The sequence below is a fragment of the Phocoena sinus genome, chromosome 19 (assembly GCF_008692025.1).
Source record: "Phocoena sinus isolate mPhoSin1 chromosome 19, mPhoSin1.pri, whole genome shotgun sequence".
NCBI lineage: Eukaryota > Metazoa > Chordata > Mammalia > Artiodactyla > Phocoenidae > Phocoena > Phocoena sinus.
In genome coordinates, this window is record NC_045781.1 from 10,208,735 (window position 1) to 10,231,526 (window position 22,792).

The 22,792-nt window shown below is 40.7% G+C and overlaps 1 protein-coding gene across 1 annotated transcript in view; it reads left to right on the forward strand.

Moving 5' to 3' along the window:
- The window catches only part of ZNF112 (zinc finger protein 112), a 33,266-nt gene that overhangs the window by 6,712 nt on the left and 3,762 nt on the right, over nt 1-22,792 (forward strand). The window contains 3 exon segments of the mRNA XM_032614107.1: nt 7,407-7,451; nt 10,004-10,130; nt 13,685-13,777. Coding sequence (XP_032469998.1) covers nt 7,437-7,451; nt 10,004-10,130; nt 13,685-13,777 — 235 coding nt within the window. The 5' untranslated portion in view covers nt 7,407-7,436.

The window sequence follows — 22,792 nt, forward strand, 5'->3', positions numbered from 1 at the left end:
TTTCCTTTTTTTCTGTTTGTTTTAGGTTTAATTTATTTGCCCTTTTCCCCCTAGTTCTTAGCTTAGATAATGGATTTAAGACTCCTCCTCTGTTCTAATATATACATCATTGAATACATTTTTTAAAAAAATATCTGCTTTGGCAGCATCTCATACATTTTGAAATGTTGTGTCTTCATTTTCATTCCATTCAAAATATGCTCTTTCTTTCTTTCTTTGGTTGCTCTGGGTCTTAGTTGTGGCAGGCAGGCTCCTTACTTGTGGCAGGCAGGCTCCTTTAGTTGCAGCTCGAAGGCTCCTTAGTTGTGGCTGGTGGGCTCCTGAGTTGCGGCTCACCAGCTTCTTAATTGCGGCATGCAGGCTCCTTAGTTGTGGCATGTGAACTCTTAGTTGCGGCATGCATGTGGGATCTAGTTCCCTGACCAGGGATCAAACCCAAGCCCCCTGCATTGGAAGCGCAGAGTCTTAACCACTGCACCACCAGGGAAGTCCCTGCTCTACTTTCTTTTGTGACTTGGTCCATTGGTTGCTAGAAGTATGCTGTTTAATTTCTAAATGTTTGGAGATTGTCCAGATATCTTTTTGTTATTCACTTCTTGTTTAATGCTATAATAGAGAAAATATCACTTCTGGATACATCATAAACTTCTGAAAATTAAAGATAAAAATTCTTGAGAAAATATGTGGTAGAACAATGATTCATACATCTGCAGATTTCTCATTGGAAATCATGTAGGCCAGAAAACATTGGAACAGCATCTTTGAGGTGCTTAAACAAATTGTCAACTCAGAATTATATATCCAGTGAAAATTTCCTTCAGGAAGAAGGGGGGGAAATGTCACACCTATGCTAAAAAGGAGTGTTAAAGGAAGTTCTTTAGGTTGAACAGAAATGATACCAAATGGAAACTAGGAACTTCAGAAATGAAAAAAGAGCAACAAAAATAGTAAGTTTTTTTGTAAATATAAAATATTCTTTTTCTCCTCTTAAAAATGCAACTGTTTAAAATAAAATTTATAGCTTTCTTGGCTAGAGCACTGTATATAGAGAATACATACGACAACTAATTAAAGAACAGGGGAATTGGTAAAATAATAACACTAAGTACTCTGTGAAAGATATGTATATTGCAACCCCGGAGGAGGAAAAAAAAAAGGTGATAATAGCCAAAAAGTAATAGATGAAAAGGGATGAATTTAATTCTAAAAAAATTCATCCCAAAAGAGGGCAGAAAAAGGGTCATAGAGGAAGAAAATCAAGGAGGAAAAACAGGGAAAAATAATAAAATGGTAGACTTAAATCTGACCATATTAAAAATTACATGAAATGCTAATGACCTAAATATGCTAATTTTAAAAGATTGTTAAGATTGGATGAAGAACAAAAACTGAGTATATGCTGTCTAAAGGAGCCCCACTTTAGCTATAAGGGTATAGATATGTTAAAAGGATTAAAAAAAAAGTACCATGCAAACATCAATCAAAAAAGGCTGGAGTGACTATATTAATATCAGACAAAATAGACTTCAGAACAAGGACTATTACCAGGGAGAAGTAGGGACATTACACCAAGCGTCAGTTCACCACGTAGACATAACAATCCTAAGTGTGTATCCAGAAAACAACAGAGCTTCAAACTACATGAAGAAAATCTGACAGAACTGAAAGAAGAGATAGAGAAATCCACAATTAAATACGGAGATTTCAACACTCTTCTCAGTAATCAATACAGGCAGACTGAAACTCATTAAGAATACAAAACTGATTATTCCTACCTGAACAATACCATTAACCAGCTTGACCTTGTTGACATTTCTAGAACATGCTATCAAATACAACAGAGTGCACATTACTTGCATAAGCTTCAGTTTTAGCAATTTCTGTTGACCTGTCTGAGTTCACTGGAGTTTCTGCTCCTTCTGATCTGTTTCTCCCACTCAGTTGCAGGTTTCTGTGTAGCAGGGACTAGGTCAATTTCTCATTGTGTTCATTGCCAAGTATAGGGATTAGCAGAAAAGAGTTATTCAGTATCTGTTAGGGGTTGGTGTAGTTTTCCAACAGGCAGCAGAAAATAGGAACCTTCAGCTATGTGAGATTGTGTTCAGATTTTCTGAAAATGCATGTGGGAGAATAAACAGTATAACTATTCCCTGTCCTTTATCTCAGTAAGTTTTGGTGGGATGCCGAAGCCACCAGCTTTTTCAGAATATTCCAAGGGTAATATACACCTTTTGATAATTGCTACCTAAAGTAAATATAGTTAGAAACAAACCAAGGCTAATGTGTGGCTTCTGTATACTTCATGGTGATAATGAGGATGATACAAATAATAGCTAACATTTATTAGGTGTTTATTATGAACCTCACTGGCTTTCTAATGCTTTGGTGCATTAACTCATCTGTTCTTCATAATAACTCTATTTTTATTTCCATTTTACAGATGAAGAAACAGAGGCATCAAGAGGTTAATTAACTTGTAAATGTTTACTTTGCCAGTAAGTGGCAGAATCAAGATTGAAGCTTGGTGGCCTGATTCTATAGCCTGGGCTCTTGGCCAAAGCCCTGATTTTATTAGACTGGCAAAGTTTTAGGAATTAATAAGGCTGTAGCCAAACCTGTTAAAAGGTATCCTGGAGCAGCTGAGTGTTAAAAGCTAACAGGGTCAAGGATGCAGGTGGGCAAACTACTGCCCATGGCTTATTTTTGTAAATCCCCTTTTCCTCCCCAGCTAAGAATGGTTCTTATTGGGTTGGCCAAAAGGCTCGTTCGGTTTTTTCCTTTAGATGGCTCTAGTAGCCCTTAGTTGTCTTTAACTTCATTCAAAACAATTTTGTTAGATTGTACGTAACAGCTGTCATATCAGTGTGCATTTAAAAAAAGACTTACGAATTTTTGTGTAGCCGTTTTAATATTGAAGATGGAAGGAAAAGAAAGCAACATCTTTGGCATATTATGCCTTATTATTTCAAGAAAGGTAAAAACGTAACTGAAACGTGAAAAAAGATTTTTGCACTGTATGGAGAAGGTGCTGTGACTGATGGAACATGTCAAAAGTGGTTTGCGAAGTTTCATGCTGGAGATTTCTTGCTGGACGAGGCTCCCCGGTTGGGTAGACTGGTTGAAGTTGATAGCAATCAAATCGAGACATTAATTGAGAACAATCAACGTTACACCACGCGGGAGATAGCCGACATACTCAAAATATCCAAATCAAGCATTGAAACTCACTTGCCCCAGCTTGGTTATGTTCATCGCTTTGATGTTTGGATTCCATGTAAGTTAAGTGAAGAAAAACCTTCTTGACCATATTTCTGCATGCGATTCTCTACTAACGTAATGAAAACATTCCGTTTTTAAAACAAATTGTGACAGGCAATGAAAAATGGATACTGTACAATAATGTGGAATGGAGAAGATTGTGGAGCAAGTGAAATAAACCGCCACCAACCACACCAAAGGCCGGTCTTCATCCAAAGAAGGTGATGTTGTGTATATGGTAGGATTGGAAGGGAGCCCTCAATTATAAGCTCCTTACGGAAAACCAAACAACTAGTTCCAACAAGTCCTGCTCCCAATTAGACCAACTGAAAGCAGCACTCGACGAAAAGTGTCCAGAATTAGTCAACAGAAAATGCAAAATCTTCCATCAGGATAACGCAAGACCACATGTTTCTTTGATGACCAGGCAAAAACTGTCACAGCTTGGCTGGGAAGTTCTGATTCATCTGCCATATTCAACAGACATTGCGCCTTTGGATTTCCATTTATGTCGGTCTTTACAAAATTCTCTTAATAGAAAAAATTCCAATTCCCTGGAAGACTGTAAAAGGCACCTGGGACAGTTTTTTGCTCAGAAAGGTAAAAACTTTTGGGGAGATGGAATTATAAAGTTGCCTGAAAAATGGCAGAAGGTAGTGGAACAAAAGGGTGAATACATTGTTCAATAAAGTTCTTGGTGAAAATGAAAAATGTGTCTTTTATTTTTACTTAGAAGCCAAAGGCACTTTTTGGCCAACCCAATACGTATGAAAGGTTGTAAAAAGAACAGAAAGAACAGCATTCCACAGAGACAGTTTGTGGCCACAAAGCCCATGATTAGCCCTTTTTTGAGTTCTTCTTCCACAGATGACTTTGAAGTTGCTTGGGAATAGTAAATAAGATAAATAACAGTAAATAACTATTGAGAACAGTAAATAACCTTGAGGAAGAACCCAAGAAATTACACTCCTGTTCTCCAAATCCTCCCAAGGGTCAAGCAGTGAGCCAATGCTTTATACAGATATAGTAGCATCACGGGCTTCTTTAATCTTTATTATATCCATGTGGGAAGAGGGAAGTATCAATACCAGTTGAGCCTCCTCCCGCTTCAGGAGGAATATTCACCAGCCACTAAACTTTTCAGAAGGGTGGGCTCAGTGTCTAAACAAATGTTCTTATCAGGGCAACAACTTATTAAGTGAAAAGCCATAATCTCTGCCACGCAGATTTCTTTCAACCCTATCTGCAAGGACAGTTTTATGATGTAGAATAGTATCTGCTTCTCTGCAGCTACAAGATAATAGAAAACATTGGTATAGTTACAACAGTTTTCCACTACTTATGCACATAATCCTAACAGCAATCTTAAATGTTGGTACTATTACGATCCCAATGCTGCAGCTTGCAGAAATGAGACCTAGAGAGGTTAATTAACTTAACCATGATTAAAAATATATAGCAAATATATAGCAGTGCCAATATACAGCAATTTTATAGCAATGTGAGGTTTTGAAAACGAATTGTCCCCAGAGGCCACTTTTAACCAGTACCTCTCTGTAGGGCGCGGCCGGATAGCCATTACGCATGCACTAAGTATGCCGCTAGGGCGTATGCACCTAATATGCTAATCAGGTTTTGAAGCAGTGGCCTATCCAAAGTCCGGCTTGCGAAATGCGATAACCATACGGACGAATCAGGGACTTACACGAGTCCTTAAGCCCTTATATAAGCAGACAGGCTCGAGCGTACGGGGTCTTCCTTCCATCCGCCCGAAACCAAGCTGTACTCCAATAAAGTGTGATGCGAGAAGAATCTAGCGTGTGGTGATTCGTCATTCTGCTGGTCAGAAGCGGCTCGCCGCGAGTGGTGCCGAAACCCGGGAACCTGCGCGCCCCGCATGGAGGACCGATTCAGAACTCGACACACGGAGTGAACCGCCGTTAAGTAGTCCAGTTTAGGTATGTTTTTGCTGCAATAGAGCCCGAGATTTTTATTTTCGCTTTCGTTCTCTTCGTAGCTGTCGCACTTTTTGTCTGCGTGTGGCTACGGTGCCATCAGCCCGACCGAGTGTGTCTCCCCTGGCCATTAGATAGGTCAGAGATCTTCCCGCTTTAGCAAGTTGTTCATATATGAGAGTGAACTATGGGGAATAGTTCATCCGCGGAACCAACCGTTGGATTCCATGAGCCCATCCAAGCCCTTCTGAACGATCGAGGACTTAAGATTTCACATAAAACTATTAGTAAACTGTTGCAGGATATTGATGGTGCCGCCCCATGGTTTGCGGTGTCTGGGAGCCTGACTGTTCCATCTTGGGAAAAACTGGGGAAGGACTTGGCTGATCGTCACAAAATGGGGGAGCTCTCTCGAGGCACGTTTCCGTTATGGAGAATGATACATTCGTGCTTAAGAGAAGGGAAATGCGAAGATATTGTACAGATGGGCCGTAAAGCTCTTAGCATACATCAAGATAGTGCGTCAGAAAGTGAAAATATAGGGACTACGGTAGATAGGCCTAAGAATCCTAGGAAAAAGAGAGAAAAACAAATAGAAAAATCGGATGCAACGCCAGGATTGTATCCACTTTTAGATGAATTCAAAGCGCTTTATTTGTCTCAGGATGAGTTGAATCCCAAGGAGGAGGCGGATCTGGAAGAAGCAGCTGCTGAATATGAAAGAGGACGATATGGCAGTTCCCCATGTGCTCGTCCGCCATTTTGTGCCTCTGCGGGTGCTCGTCCGCCATTTTGTGCTTCTGCTAAATCAAAAGCTTTAACATGTACTCAGACTTCCGCTTTTATTGCTAGCGCCCCCCCGGCGCTGCGGTTCGGGAACCGCCAAAGTGTACATTCATACCCAGAGAAGTCTGGTCTCAGGTACCCACAGCTTTTCCGGTGTTTGAAGACCCAGCCACGCGTCAAAGATATTATGAGATGGTGGATTATAAAATACTTAAGGATCTTGCAGAGGCTGCCAGGGGATATTTAAGCAGAAGTTGAATATCCTGCAGCTGAATGCAACCAGAGTGGATCCAGTGACTCTTGGAGAATTTACCGCATGGCTAGCTAGAGCATTTTCCTTTTTTAAGGAATGGGTGGGTGTGGGACTGTTCGCAGCCTGCTGTTTGTTTGGGATAGTGTTGTGTCTCTGGTTGGTCTGTCGTATTCGCATTCGAACCCGGCGAGATAGGATAATGCTCACTCAGGCGCTTGTGGCCATCAGTGAAGGCGAGTCCCCCGCAGCCTGGCTCTCCACCCTAAAAAACATATGATCGCCCTTGCACAGAGGGGCCTTGCCGCCATTGCACCTCTATAGGGGATCGGCCCTAGGGGCTGCCTCTGCACGGAGAGGTCTCGTTACCATTGCACCTCCATGAGGAGCCCATGCCACGTGAAGACAGCCCTTGCACCCTGCAGTTCGATTGCGAGCATTGCACGCAGGAGGGTGTCTGCGAATGCAAGCGGAAACTACCGGTACACCGTGTACATACCCCGGTATGAGCACTGGTACAGGTCAATGTCCGCTGCAATGGTCGAAAAGAAAAAAGGGGGAGATGTAGGGCGCGGCCGGATAGCCATTACGCATGCACTAAGTATGCCGCTAGGGCGTATGCACCTAATATGCTAATCAGGTTTTGAAGCAGTGGCCTATCCAAAGTCCGGCTTGCGAAATGCGATAACCATACGGACGAATCAGGGACTTACACGAGTCCTTAAGCCCTTATATAAGCAGACAGGCTCGAGCGTACGGGGTCTTCCTTCCATCCGCCCGAAACCAAGCTGTACTCCAATGAAGTGTGATGCGAGAAGAATCTAGCGTGTGGTGATTCGTCATTCTGCTGGTCAGAAGCGGCTCGCCGCACCTCTCCTCTCCCACTTAACTGTCTCTCCTTTCCCACATTTCCCAGGATCAGAATGAGTACCTGGGGAACCTCGAGGTGTGTGAGAACTGCCAGGTATGGCGGTGCAGGCTGTCCCATGCTCGTGGGCATCCTGCCAGGATAGCCTAGTGGCAGCTGGACCCCAGCCCACACCCTGCTTGTGAAGGTGTGTGTGCCTGGGAGGAGGGACACCTTTTTCTGATTTGCACAGAGATGCATTTCCCCCTCTCTCATGGCTTCTTTCTTTTTACCTTTTGTGCCTCTTCAGGTCTCTGCCTTTCCCCAGGAAACGGAGAAGATGATCAAGTTCCAGGTGAGTTGGATTTTTATTTCCGTCACTTAACGGGTATTTCATTTCTCAGTAAGTGGACACCTTTTTTCTCTTCCTTGCCAAGCGTAAAGAATGACAGCAGACATTTAATACCATTTGTGTGCCGTGCTCTTTTGTTTCATTTTTTTTAAATTTCCCTTTTCAGTTTTTATTATCATTGTATTTCACAACTAATGGTGTGAAAGAGAATAGGAATTTTTAAAATGGGAAAGCCCACACATTATTACCCTGCTTACAAATCACCTGTTTTCCATGCTCATTTTTCATGTGTATTCATAACTATACTTGTAATAATAGATACAATTTTGAATTTTTTTTCACTTAAAATTATAGCACTTAATTTTTGTCATCTAATATTATTTCAATGAACTGTTATACACTCTCTCCCATTTTTTTAACTATTCGTCATTCACAAGCTTTTAAATTCGTGAGGATTCTCATAGTTTTACACAACAGTATCAGTTTCTCTACATCTAATCTTTACTCAAAAAGCAGTTCTGAGAGAATTCTGGTACTATTTGTCCTTATGTTCTAGGGACTCAAAACTTAAAAAAAATTTTCTTTTTCTTAAGTGGTACCTTTGTAAAAAGACTACTTAAAGGATGGTTTTGTCTAAGAGGGTCATACTGAGGCTGAACTCAGAAAAAAATAGTGTTAGCTGTTTTTGTTCAAAAAGAGCTAGATTCTTTCTTTCCAGGACCTGAACGCTTCCTTTGTGTGTGTCTGTGTCTGTGTGCCTGTGTGTCACACCGTTCATGAAATAATTTATTAGAGCATTACGGGTACTTACTTTTAAAATTTTAGTCATACTATAAGGCACACAGGCACTTTCCGTCTGTCGTGCTATTCACTGCTCTAAGAGGGACTTGGAATCATCTTCACTGTCAACATGAAGATAAGAGGTTCATGTAAGTTGAAAACCTGTTCAAGTTCCTGCAGTAGGCAAGTATCTGGCCAACTCCAAAGCCTTTGCCTCTGGATTAAGAGTATCAGGCATACCATTTGGGTGGAAAGAGGGGCAAAAAAAAAAAAAACCCCAAACACACAGACAAACAAAAAACAAACCAGAGTTCTCACTCAGAGACCAAGACTTGAAGTTGTGATGTTCAGAGCTCCAGCCAGAACAAATACACTGTTGAGCAAGTCTTCATATAGGAATTTTAAATTTCCCTATAGGAAAAAAATTAAAAGACAAATAGCAAGGTAGAAAGAAAAATCTTTATCACATACATGGAAGAAAAGGCCTTACTATCCCCAAATGAATGAATGTTATTACAAAACAAGAAATAGAGATGACCAGCAAACCTATGAAAAGGGAATGATCTTCATTACTAATCAAGTTTGTGAAAAAAAATTTTTTTGCCGTACCGGGTGGGATCTTAGTTCCCTGACCAGGGATCGAACCTGTGCCCCTTGCAGTGGAAGCGCGGATTCTTAACCACTGGACCGCCAGGGAAGTTCCGTGAAAATTTTTTGAGATAACTAGTTTTTACTTCCCAAATTGACTTCTGAGATTATCAAAGATTTTTTTTTTTTTTAATATTCATGTCCATTGTTGGCCAGGGTATAGAGTTTTAGGGATTTATACTTTCTTGGAAGCAGAATAAGTTAAGAAAATCTTTTTGAGGAAACATCTACCATTATGGTTTCAAAACTTTAAAGTTTGTTATTCTTCAACATTACCATTTCTACTTTTTGTAATTTATTTTAAGGAGATAACCAGCAGAGTTCCAGGGACTAAGGTCTATATGGAAAGATTTTTTTTTGCAACATTGTTTATAATAAGTAATCTAAACCTAAGCGTGCATTATTTGGATCCGTTCACTATATTCTCAGTCATCAGTTTCTTGAATTACTGTGCAGCCCTGAAGTGGGATGCCAGAAATCGTCATCGTTATCCTTCATCATCATCCATCATCACAATAATAGTTATCATTTATTGGGTACTTACTATGTACCAGTCACTGGTCCCGAGTGCTTGACCTATAGTCACTCGTTTTATTACCAGTACCCTAAGGTACAGTTAGCAGCCTGCAAATGAAGAGAGGAGGAGGACCAAGTCCAAGGTCCCACAGCAGAGCATCCTGATGTGAACACAGGCATTCAGGCTCCAGAGCCGCGCCCACAAATGCTGCACATCTAGATGGGGCACAGAGGAGGAGCTACGTACTCGAACAGTAAGGGTGACTCGTGCCCTGTAGGATCAGCACATTAAATAAGTAGTGTAAGCGTATAAAAGAGGGAAAACAGACTCCATCACACGCTGTTGGAACTAAAGCTTTTCTAGCAGCCCACGCAATGCACCAGAGTCCCAGGGACTTACCTGTAGGAGTACGAACAAAAGGCAGCCATTTAAAGTGCAAGGATGCCTTTTCCTGCAGCCCTTCTGGTGGATGGAATTGGCAGTGTGAAAAGCAGGCAGCTACTGAAACTTGACTCGGTCCCTCGGAATCCGGAACAGCTTCCCATTCTTGACACTTTCTCAGTGCTGCCCCTCTTCCATAAACATAGTCTGTGTGTGTTTGGTATTGTAGGAGCCAGTGTCCTTCAAGGACGTGGCCGTGGTCTTCACCGAGGGGGAGCTGGGGCTGCTGGACTCTGCCCAGAGGAAGCTGTACCGAGACGTGATGCTGGAGAACTTCCGGAACCTGCTCTCAGTGGGTGAGGACGGGCGCCCTCTGTGACGCAGTGTCAGCCTCCTGGGGTGTCTTTGTGTGTGCAGTTGCTTGAAACTCTGGGACTCCTAAAATCATTCTTTGAGCTTGGGTACCTGGGAGTCCTAATAATCCCTGTGCAGCAGAGACAAGATGTTTCTGATGTTTCTGTCCAGGAAAAAAGTCTGTCCTTTGGACTATAAATGGGCAGCTTGTGGTGCTGCCCCCACTGGTTTGTCATAAAATCAGTTTAGTGAGTTGCCCCAGCTTCTTTGTCTTTCAGGGTTCCAGTAACTGTAGTTGTTTTTGTTTTTGTTTTGTTTTGGTGTGTGTGGGGGCACCACACCACACGGCTTGCGGGATCTTAGTTCCCTGACCAGGGGTAGAACCTAGGCCTTCGTCAGTGAAAGCACCGAGTCCTAACCACTGGACCGCCAGGGAATTCCCACTGTAGTTGTTTATAAGTGTGATTTTTCCAGGTATTTTGTTTTTTGCTTTAACAGTGTAGTTGTAAATAACTTCAGACTTACAGAAAATTTGCAAAAGTAAAAGTATAGAACAAGAACACCCATATAGCTTTTACCTAGATTCACCTATAGTAACATTTTACCCCATTTAAATTTTATCATTTATGTGCGTGTTCTTTCTATCTCCATAAATATTTATATGTATGAAAACATATGTATATACCTAATTTTTTTTCTGAACCATTTGAGGGTAATTTACGTACACTATGGCCCTATTATCTCTAAATACTTCAGTGTATATGCAGAGTTCAGGAATCCCAAGACTACCCTTACTCTGACACCAGTTGCAAGCTCAGGGGGTCCCCTGAGCCTCAGTAATTTGCTAGAACTCTCAGAAGTCACTAAAAGCTGTTATACTCACAGCTACACTTTATTACATGGAAAGGATACAGAATAAAATCAGCCAAGAGAAGAGATGCCTGGGGCAGAGTCCAGGGGAGTTTCCAGCAGAAACTCCCAGCTGTCCTCTCCCAGTGGAGTCGTGGACAGCACTCAGTCTCCCTATCGGTGACGGGTGACCGTACCTGTGGAGTGTTGCCAACCAGGGAGGCTCACACAAACCTTGGTGTCCAGAGCTTTGATGGCGGCTTGGTCACATAGATGTGGTTGGGCACCTACGTGGCTGACTTTGGTTTCCATCTGCCCCCTCACTCCCGGAAATCAAGCTGATACACATGGCCTAAAGGCCCCACCATAAATCACATTGTTAAACTCTCTGGTGCGGCCCAGGGCCTCCAGGTAAAAAAAGACACTCTTATCAGGCAGTACATGGCCAGTGCTTAGAGATCATCTCCCAAGAGCTGAGGGCAAAAGCCAGACCTCTCTTTGGGCAAGGTTAATACTTCACTGAACAGTATATTTTGTAGAAATAGGAATATTCTCTTACATATCCCCAGTGCAGATATAGTCCTTTTATCCAATCTATCATTTATACCCTAATTTTATCAGTAGAGCCAATTATCTAACTTAAAGCAAATTTTTTCTCTCCAGGGCAAGATCCAGGCTATGGTCTAGTCTAGCTGTCGGTGTTTCTTTAGCCTCCTTTAATATGGAACATTTTCACAGCATTGCTTTGCCTTTTAAGACTGTGACTTTTTAAGGAATACTGCTACTCCGTCCCCCCATTTTCAATAGAGCATTCCTAGTATTTCCTCATAATTAGATTCAGATGATCCATTCTGGCTGGACCTCTGCAGTTGGTAGTGGTGTGTCCTTTTGAGGGTATCACATCTAGAGACACACCATCTGTCCCTCATTAGTGATGCTAATTTTCATCACCCTGTCAAGATGTCCAATTTCTCCACTCTAAGATTACTGCTTTGTTTCCTCTTGCAGTCACAAGGCAACACTTCTTAAGACCACACAAACATTTCCCTATAGACTTAGCATCCATTGATGATTCTTGCCGTATCCAGTCTTTACCACGATAGTTACCAAATGATGATTTTCTGACTTCGTGCTTCCTTCACACGTAGCAGTGAGCACTTGGCATTCTACAGAAAGCAAGAGCCCCTCTCTCTTAACCATTTATTTATTTATTATTTGTAGGGACTTGTGAATTCTCTTATAAAAATGATTTGTAATTTATTACTGTAATAATTATCTTGCTAAAGTTGTTCCAAATTTGACCCCTTTAAGCTGACTCCTTGCCCTTGCAATATGCCCCCAGCCTTTTTTTGAGCACTGTCTTATTTGGGGGCATAGCATGCTGTCCTAGGCTCATCCTTTACTTTGCCCCAGCTCCGGAATCATTTATTTGATTTATTAGGGAATGGTATTTAACACCAAGGTCTAGATGCTAGGGATTGTCCTTGCCACTGTGGTTTCTTTGTTTCCTGGTCTCAGGGTTTAGAGCTAGGAGGTAGGGTGTGTCTGTGTGTGTGTATATTCATATACATACACATGTACATGCACACATATTGATATAAATATGTATATATATGAATAGTTATTCAGTTTCATTCAAAATAAGAGAGATGTTAATTCAGATCATACTGAAACACCATTTTTCATCCATGAGATTAGCAAAAATTCAAAAACATAGCACTGTATTTTGGGGGCAAAGCTGTGGGGAATAAAACACTTTCATGCATTGAAAGTAGGAGTGCAACTCAATACCACCCCTAAGGAGAGGAATTTGACAATATTTAACAGAACTATGGAGTTAACTTTTCCCAGTTCACTTGAAGGAATTTTCCCTAAAGATAACAAAGTGCAAAAGAGCATTAATAGTATACTAGTTTGTGTAAGGAGGAAGGGAAAATAAGTAAATATATGAACATCTGCCGACCTTTATAAGAAGAAACACAGGAAGGATTAATCCGGAAATCATGAAGTTAGTTTCTTATAAGTGGGTGGAAGGTAATAGTGTGGAAGGGATGTTTGAGAGACTTACACTTGTCTGAATACACCTTTTTGTCTAGTTTGGACTTCTGAAAATATGTTGGTTCAACACATTCTGAAAATTAAATCCAATAAGAAGGCAAAGGGATGATCATCTAAAAGAAAAATGAATTGTATTTGAAATTAATACCTTAACCACAATGAATAGAGAAAAAGTATTCACGGAAGTAGCTAAGGAACACGGTGTATAACTCTATACCCTTAGTTTTAGGTACAGTGGGAGGGGGATGGGAGAATGACTTGCAATCCTGAACACTTTTCAGTGGATTTGTTTATTGCTCTGATATGGAATAAGCAATTCTGAGACTATTTTAGATGTACTACAGGTGCCAAGGCCATTCAGTGGAGAAAGTATCATCTTTTCAACAGATGGTGCTGAAGCATTTGGACTTCCATATGCATACATTTGCATGCCTCACATCTACCAAAAAATTAACTCAAAATGGATAAGAGACATAATGTAAAATGTAACTTCTAGAAAGAAACACAGGAGAAAATCTTCATGACCTTGGGTTAGGCAAAGAGGTCTTAGATATGATCCCAAAAACATGATTCAGAAAAGAAAAAAAACACACAAGTGGGACTTGGTCAAAATTTAAAACTTTTGCTGTCCTCGCTCGCCTTTTTGCAGGGAATCAGCCCTTCAAACCAGAGCTTATATTCCAGCTGGAGAGAGAAGAGCTTTTGATGATGGAGACGGAGACCCAGAGAGATGGGTGTTCAGGTGAGATCCATCCAGCAGTGACCCAGAAGCCAGAGAGCCCCTCCTGAAACATGAGTCAGAAAATGTCAGGCCCTGAGGTGTCTGTCCCCTCACCCCCTCTAGCTTTCCATATTCTAGCTCATTCATCCTGTCCCAGCTGCACTGGCCCATTGCTGCCCATCAGACAAGCCAAGGTTACTTGGCTTGCTTTGCTCTGTGCCGTGACGGACTGAATCGGTTAATGCACGTGTGGTCTTTCACTGTCTTCGGTCCTCCTTGAGGCAGCTAATAGGTATAGAATAAATCAGTGTGGTGGAAGGATACTCCAGAATATTGTCTGTCAACTGATGAATGCCTGTCCTAATTCTAACTGTTCAGGTGTCCTTGAGTATTCATGGATAGGTAGCCATTATTCCTAAAAGATGAATAGCCAGTCAGCTAAAGGAAATATCAGAAATGATCAATGCCAACATTATAAGTGACCCTTCCCATGCAGCAATTTCAAGGGAGACACTCTTGCATTAACTTCCTCATTCAGATGCCCAGCTCTTTATCTTCCCATTCTGTCCTCTCTTCTCACCGTCGCATCCCCTAACACCTAAACAGTCTCTTGACCTAGCTATGGTTTTTTAAAAAAGTTTTATTCAATTTACTTAAATTAAAAAAAACAACAGTTCACCTACTTTTCCCATCCCCCAACCACTGCCTCTTGCAGCCAACAGTCTGTTCTCTGTATCTGTGAGCTTGGTTGGTTTTGTGTGTTTGTTGCGGGGCGGGGGGTGGTGACTTTAAGTTCCACATATAAGAGAGATCGAGCGGCATTTGTCTTCAAATACCTCAAGGTCTACCCGTATTGTTGCAAATGGCAAGATTTCATTTTTATTTATGGCTGAATTTTCTTTATCCATTCATCCATCAGTGGACACTTAGTTTGTTTCCTTATCTTGACTATTGTAAATAATGCTGCAGTGTACATGGGGGTGCATATATTTTTTCTTTTTTGTATGAATTTATTTATTTTTATTTATTTATTTTGGGCTGCGTTGGGTCTTTGTTGCTGTGCACGGGCTTTCTCTAGTTGCGGTGAGCGGGGGTTACTCTTCGTTGTGATGTATGGGCTTCTCATTGCGGTGGCTTCTCTTTGTTGCAGAGCACGGGCTGTACGCGCGTGAGCTTCAGTAGTTGTGGCACGCGAACTCAGTAGTTGTGGCTCGTGGGCTCTAGAGCACAGGCTCAGTAGTTGTGGCGCATGGGCTTAGTTGCTCCACGGCATGTGGAATCTTCCCAGACCAGGGCTCAAACCCACGTCCCCTGCATTGGCAGGCAGATTCTTTTTTTTTGTGGTACACGGGCCTCTCACTGTTGTGGTCTCTCCCATTGTGGAGCACAGGCTCCAGACGCGCAGGCCCAGCGGCCACGGCCCATGGGCCCAGCCGCTCCGCAGCATGTGGGATCCTCCCGGACTGGGGCAGGAACCCGTGTCACCTGTATCAGCAGGCGGACTCTCAGCCACTGCGCCACCAGGGAATCCCGGCAGGCGGATTCTTAATCACTGTGCCACCAGGGAAGCCCCATATATCTTTTCGAGTTACTGTTTTCGTTTTCTTGAGATAAATACACAGAAGTAGAATTGCTGAATCATATGATAGTTCTATTTTTAATCTTTTGAGGACCCTCCATACTGATTTCCATAGTGGCTGCACCAACTTCCATTCCCACCAGTAGTGTACAAGGGCTCCCTCTCCTCCACATCCTTGCCACCATTTGTTATCTCTTGTCTTTTTGATAACAGACATCCTAACAGGTGGGAGGTGATAATCTCATTGTGGATTTGATTTGCATTTCCCTGATGATTAATGTTGTGGAGCATCTTTTTATGAACCTGTTGGCCATCTGTATGTCTTCTTTGGGAAAATGCCTATTCTGGTCTTCTGCCCATTTTTTAAATCAGATCGTTTGCTTTTTGCTATTGAATTGTATGAGTTCTTTCTATATTTTGGATATAACCCCTTATCAAATATATGATTTGCACATATTTTTCTCCCATTCAATAGTTTGCCTTTTCGTTTTATTGTTGGTTTTCTTAGCTGTGCAGAAGCTTCTTAGTTTGACTGTAGCCCCACTTGTTTATTTTTGCTTTTGTTTCTTTTGCTTTTGATGAAGGATAAAATGATTTTTATCCTTCATTTTGTTAATGTGGTGTATCACACTTACCGATTTGCAGATGTCAAACCATCCTTGCATCCCTACAATAAATCCCATTTGATTTTGGTGTATGACCCTTTTAATGTGTTGTTGAATTCAGTTTGCTAATATTTTGTTTAGGATTTTTACATTATGTTCATCAGAGATATTGGCCTGTAATTTTCTTTTTGAAGTGGTACTTCCAAGTTGGACATATATGCGAGTCCAAACATTTTAGTAATGTTTTTAAGTCCTCAGACCCTGGTGTCAGAAGCCATGGTCACACCTGTGTAGCCAAGGATGCTCCTGGGTGAGAAGGAAAGTCAATTGAAAATTTCAAAACAAATTACTTCACTTCTATAATTTTTTGTTTCCATCTCAGTTAACATTCAGAGTCATAACAGGCAATATACTCTCTAGAGCAGGGGTCAGCAAAGTTTTTCTCTAAAGGTCCAGATAGTGAATATTTTAGGCTTTGCTGGCCATATGTGGTCTCTGTCACATATGCTTCTTTGTACACCAGTTTAAAAAATGTAAAATCTATTCTTGTTCTTAAGCTACACAAAAACAGGGCTAGAGCCATAGTGTGCCAGTCCCCCTGCCTGATAGCATCAGTAGGAATGTAATGTCATATTTTAAAATCTCTTTTTATTTAAATTTTTACATATACTAACGTATATACCATATATTAATGCAAAATTTTGAAAATGTACATTCTTTTTTTTTGAAAATGTACATTCTTATTTTTAATATACTAATTTTTCTCCTTCATGGTACCTTGAGCAAGAAATCCCTCCCAATCTGAGATTATCTCTTTTTAAAAATAATCATCACTACATAATCCAATATGTGGCTATAACATGCATCATTTACCCATTTTTTAATTGATGGGCATTCATTTCTCTGCCGTCTCCCTTGTTTTTTTACTACTAATATAGAAAATACAGCAATAAAAACCCCAATCCAAATGTCGTTGGGTACTAGTGATTTTATTTCTGTGGAATAAATTACCTGGTGACTCAGAGATTCAAATAGGAAAACCATCCTACTGAGCTGTTTTTTTTTTGGCTGCGTCGGGTCTTAGTTGCGGCACATGGGATCTTTGTTGAAGCATGCGGGATATTTTCATTATGGTGCAGTCTCCTCGTTGCAGTGCTCAGGCTTCCCTCTGGTTGTAGTGTGCAGGTTTTCTCTCTAGTTGTGGCGTGCGGGCTCCAGGGTGCGTGGGCTCCAGAGCACGGCTCCATAGTTTGCTGCACGCGGGTTCTCTCATTGAGGCGGGTTCTCTCATTGAGGCGGGTTCTCTCATGTGAGCTCAGTAGTTGTGGCTCACAGGCATAGTTGCCCCGCGGCATGTGGGATCTTAGGTCCCTGACCGGGATCGAACCCACGTCCCCTGCATTGGAAGGTGGATTCTTTACCACTGGACCACCAGGGAAGTCCCCTTACTGAGCTTTAACTTTGGAGTTGTAACCAAGAGAGACATAATTATCCCCATTGACTTTCCTGCAGCCTCTAGGAGCTGATTTAATTGACGTGGGCAAAGAAATATTTTTAAAATGATAGTCTTACAACCACTCTGTTAGCAGAAGAACTATCTCAGTTTCCACTAGGAAGGAGAACAATGTCAATAAATAATGGCTTCTCTTTTTTTTGGCTGTATTGGGTCTTCGTTGCTGTGCGTGGGCTTTCTTTAGTTGTGGTGAGTGGGGGCTACTCTTCATTGCAGTGAGTGGGCTCTAGGTACATGGGAGTAGTGGCATGTGGGCTCAGTAATTGTGGCTCACAGGCTCTAGAGCGCAGGCTCAGTAGTTGTGGCGCACGGGCTTTGTTGCTCCGCAACATGTGAGATCTTCCTGGACCAGGGCTCGAACCATGTGCCCTGCATTGGCAGGCGGATCCCTAACCACTGCGCCACCAGGGAAGTCCCAATAATGGCTTAACTGTCCATCTCCTTGCAAGATGTTCCAAGTCGCAACCCATCCATCTCTCCCAAAGTCATCATCTGCATAAATTTCCTAGTATTTTTCAGGCCAGGCAAGGAAGTTTCAAGGTGAGAAAAACAAGAGGTAGGAAGACCAGCCCCTGTCTTTCTTTTCATCCCCTATTCAAAAATAAGTATATATTTCTTCATCTTTATTTTGTACACGTTAGCCATTAAATAAACAAATGTTAATGTAGATTTTAGACAGTTTTCAAGCCTTCATCCCCATAAAGATCTAGTGTATAATTTTCAACTGGTGACCATTATAACCTGAAAAAAGTTGTACTCTCAGGTTTCATACATCCTGAGGGAAAGAAAGAATATATCTCAAGTGGTAATTTGTTCCCAGTATTTTGAAACTTCAGTCCATGTAGGCATGAAACTAAGAGGTACAAACCTACCTATTGATATTTTTCCAAGTTTCCGTATTTGAACTTTGCATTTGAGCCTTACGATTGTTTCATTACAAACTTTATGCCTTCCTCAACTATTTACACCAGTGGTTTTCATACTTTTTTGGCCATGGCCTTCAGTATGTAATGTAACCCAGTACAGACCTAGGTGTGTATACATATCCGCAAGTCTGAAACAAGCATTTATGCACGGATACCCTGACATGCAGTGCAACTGTGATATTTTCTGTCCTTTTTAAAATTGCATGTCACGGGCTTCCCTGGTGGCGCAGTGGTTGAGAGTCCGCCTGCCGATGCAGGGGACGCGGGTTCGTGCCCCAGTCCGGGAAGATCCCACATGCCGCGGAGTGGCTGGCCCGTGACCCATGGCTGCTGAGCCTGCGCGTCCGGAGCCTGTGCTCCGCAACGGGAGAGGCCACAGCAGTGAGAGGCCCGCATAGCGCAAAAAAAAAAAAAAAAAAAATTGCATGTCACAATCTATTAAATTGATCTTAAGCCTCACTAATGGTTTCCCACCATTAGTGTTCTTGTGCTGTTATAGGCTATTCATTCCAAATACATCCAGTAATATTCCATAATCTGTTTTCAGCCTTCTCTGCCAGTGATTAAATTTTGTCTTCTATTGGAAAGTGATAAGAAAAAATAATTTTACTTGGAGTGAAAAAGATGATTTGTAGTCCATGTTTACATAAAATCAGCTTGTCAGTCCACATAAGTAGAATCTGTTTCATGGAATTGCCTGATTAATTTGATCAGAGGTGCAGAGTCAACAACCTTTTAGAGCCACCTACACCTGTTGCTGACATGAAGCTTCATGATCCCCAGGGGCTGTGAAAGGTGATCCTTTACCAACATTATACCTTAATGCTGCTGACTGCCACTGATGCAATCTGAAACTCCCAGCAGGGATGGAAAGGGAAGTTTCTGGTCCGTAGAGCCAGGCAAGCATCATTGCTGTATAAACCAAGGGCTTCTGGGCTTTTTTTTTTTTTCCGCATAGCAGATTATTCCTGTTTTTCATTTCCAGTGTCATCTCTAATTATGGCAAAACCATCTACTTCATTAACCAGGAGATACTTTTAGTAATCTCCATCTTTCAAGTAATAAGATGTTCCCTGCAAATTATCTTGCTTTTTCTTCTCTTTCCTTGGTAGTTTGCTGGTTCCAGCGAGATCTGAATACCATTCCTGTCAGTAGTTCTCATGTAGCTGTTCTCAGCTATTTCCTTTGATAATTTTAATTCCTTTATGGCTTAATTAGAATATCAGACATCACTGGGTTAAGAGTTTTTGAAGTCATAACTTAACCTATATGTTAACCTTAACTAAACCTTAAGTTCTAATGCAACCTTTCATAAATACCTTATGATGTCTTACACATGCCAATCATGTTGATCTAGCATTACAATTCCTTGCCAGAATTTCCTTTTTAATAGAAAACTTACTACATTTGCATTAACTAACTGCAGACATAAAGTACATATGGGTAAAATAGCATGGTAATAAAATATGACACATCTGTTTTTTAAATTATACATATGTTTGATTACTTTTTTCTTATAATTTTTAGATTTTTTTTGATCATTTACAGTGGTGACATCTGATCTCAGGCTGTGATAGGCTGGCCATTTTATGCTAGAATAGTCTTTGTTTTCTGCATTTCACTTCTTCTGTCTCCACCCCACATAACCCTGTTCTTGTTTTCAAACAGGCAGATCTCAGAGATATTGCAGGTTCAGTTCCAGAGTACTGCAATAAAGCAAATATTGCATATAAAGCAAGTCACAAATTTTTTGGTTTCCTAGTGCATATAAAAGTCATGTTTATACTATACTGTAGTTTACTAAGTGTGCAGTAGCATTATGCTAAAAGAACAATTCACATACCTTAACTAAAAAATACTTTATTGCTAAAAAATGCTAACCATCATCTGAGCCTTCAGTGAGTCATAGTAGTAACATCAAAGATCACAGATAACCATGACAAATATCATAATGAGAAAGTTTGAAATATTGTGAGAATTACCAAAATGTAACACAGAGACATGAAATGAGCAAATTCTGTTGGAAAAATAGTGCCAGTAGGCTTGCTCAACATAGGGTTGCCTTCAATTTGTAAGAAACCCTACCTGTGAAGCACAATAAAGCAAAGCACAATAAAACAAGGTACGGAGTATATTTTTCCCTGTAGACTGAGTTAAAATGGCTTCTAAAGTGATAGCTTTGTGGCATAGAGTTGGATGTTGTAGCCATTGTTAATGTACATGATTAGAAAGAACTCTTCTTCTCAAGCTCACATGGAACATTCACCAAGATAGACCATATTCTGAATCAGAAAACACACCTTAACAAATTTAAAAGAATAGAAATTATGCAGTGCCTGCTCTCAGACTGCAATGGAATTAAACTAGAAGTCAATAAATCAAATAACTGGAAAACCTCAAATGGAGATTAAACAATACACTTCCAAATAACACGTGGGTCAAAGAAGAAATCTCAAGAGAAATGTTAAGATATTTTGAACTACATGAAAATGAAAACACAACCTACCAAAATTTGTGGGCTGCAGCAAAAGCACTGCTTAGAGGAAAATTTATAGCATTGAATATATGTATTAGAAAAGAAGAAAGGTCTAAAATCAATCATCTAAGCTTCCACCTTAGGAAACTAGAAAAAGAAAAGCAAATTGTAAGCAGAAGAAAAGTAAGTAGAAGACAAGAAAAAGAATTGGAAATAAGAAATCAGTAGAGAAAATCAGTGAAACCAAAAGCTGGTTCTTTGAAAAGATGCCTAAAATGGATAAGCTTCTTAGCTAGGGTAGCTAAGAAAAAGAGACACAAATTACTAATATCACAGAAATGCAAATTACTAATATCAGAAATGAAAGAGGGAACATGACTACAGAACCTGTGGGCATTAAAAGAATAAAAAAGGAATACTATGAACAAACTCTGTGCCCACAAATTTGACAGCCTAGATGAAATAGACCAATTCCTTGAAAGACACATTTGCCAAAAGAAAAGTAAAGCTATTTACTTTATTTGACATGCCTCATATACTGTGTCCCTTCATTTCATTATTATATAAAATATTAACATAGTAATTGAAAGCTTTGCTTTTGAGAAACCAAAGACATCACTAGGCATTTTTTAAATTAATTTTTTATTGGAGTATAGTTGGTTGGCATTTTTTTTTAAAGTACTACTGAGATGAGTACTCATAGACATGCCGTAAAGTGTTACCCTGCAGTCAGTGAACTGCCCCAGATCCTGCTGCCACGCAATCATCAGTGTGGCCTTTTATTTTGAATTTTTTTATAAATTGGGCATAGGGTGGGGCTACAGGTAAGATTTTATACAAGAAAAACTACACCATTTATTTTCAAAATTAAAAAGACACAATCCACAAGATTCTTGTGACCTTTGCTTTTCTCATCAGCAGGTGATATCTGAGTGTAGCCCTACCTCTCATACAGCCTTTCAACATTGCAGTAAAACTGCCATCACCAATTCCTTTCCCATGAAAAATAACTCGACACATATATGCACTTTCAGTTCTGTGAGCGAGAGTGACTCAAGCTGTGATCTATTCATTATGTGCTTATTGAGCAACTACTATTCACTAGGAGTGTTACAGGCAGTGAGGGTAATGCTGTGTACACAGTGAAGTGCTTGTCCTTGTGGGTAATCCACCCCAGTGTGGAGAGACAGAAAAACACAAAGAATTATTATGTTTGAGGATAATTATGTTATGAAAAGAATCCTCTTTTACTGCTCCCCGCCCCCTCCGCCGGATGCTGAAAGAGAATTAACGTACTGCCAAGTGTTAGGAGAGTGCACGTTATTACTTCAACCCCGTTGGACCACCGGTCCTCAGGGAGTATACTTCTCACCAGGATATGAAGATCTGTTGCCTGCTGATAATCTGAGCTTTCATAACTAAGGGACAAGCCATTTCCACCCAAACATATGCATCTTCAACTCTTCTGGAGCCTCAAATTCCCTAAACATTAAAGTAATTTTCCAGCAAAATGGTGCAAGCCAAAGTCAATGTTCGCTGAGTTTTGTTTGTTTGATAACAAAGGACACCTACTGGTGCCATAAAACTTGCCTATGGTTCCCTCAGCTTCCATTTTATTCTGATGTCTTTGGAGTTGAATTCTGTCACCCGTGTTTTACGTTCTGACCTGCACCATAGCCCTTGATAATTGCAAAATATCTTTTGAAAGGAGTTAAAGCTGATAATGGCTTACAGTGACTTAGAAGAGCTTATTAGTCTCATGAAGATAAAGAGTGAATTAGAGATAGGCAGTTTGATGCCTCAAGCATAAAGATCTACTTTTACCTTCATCTGCACAGCATTTAACATGCAGTCTTCTTAAAAACAAAAATGTTACCATGCCCATTACTATCAGGGCAAAAAGCATTTATCCACTTGAAACTATACTCTTTCCGATT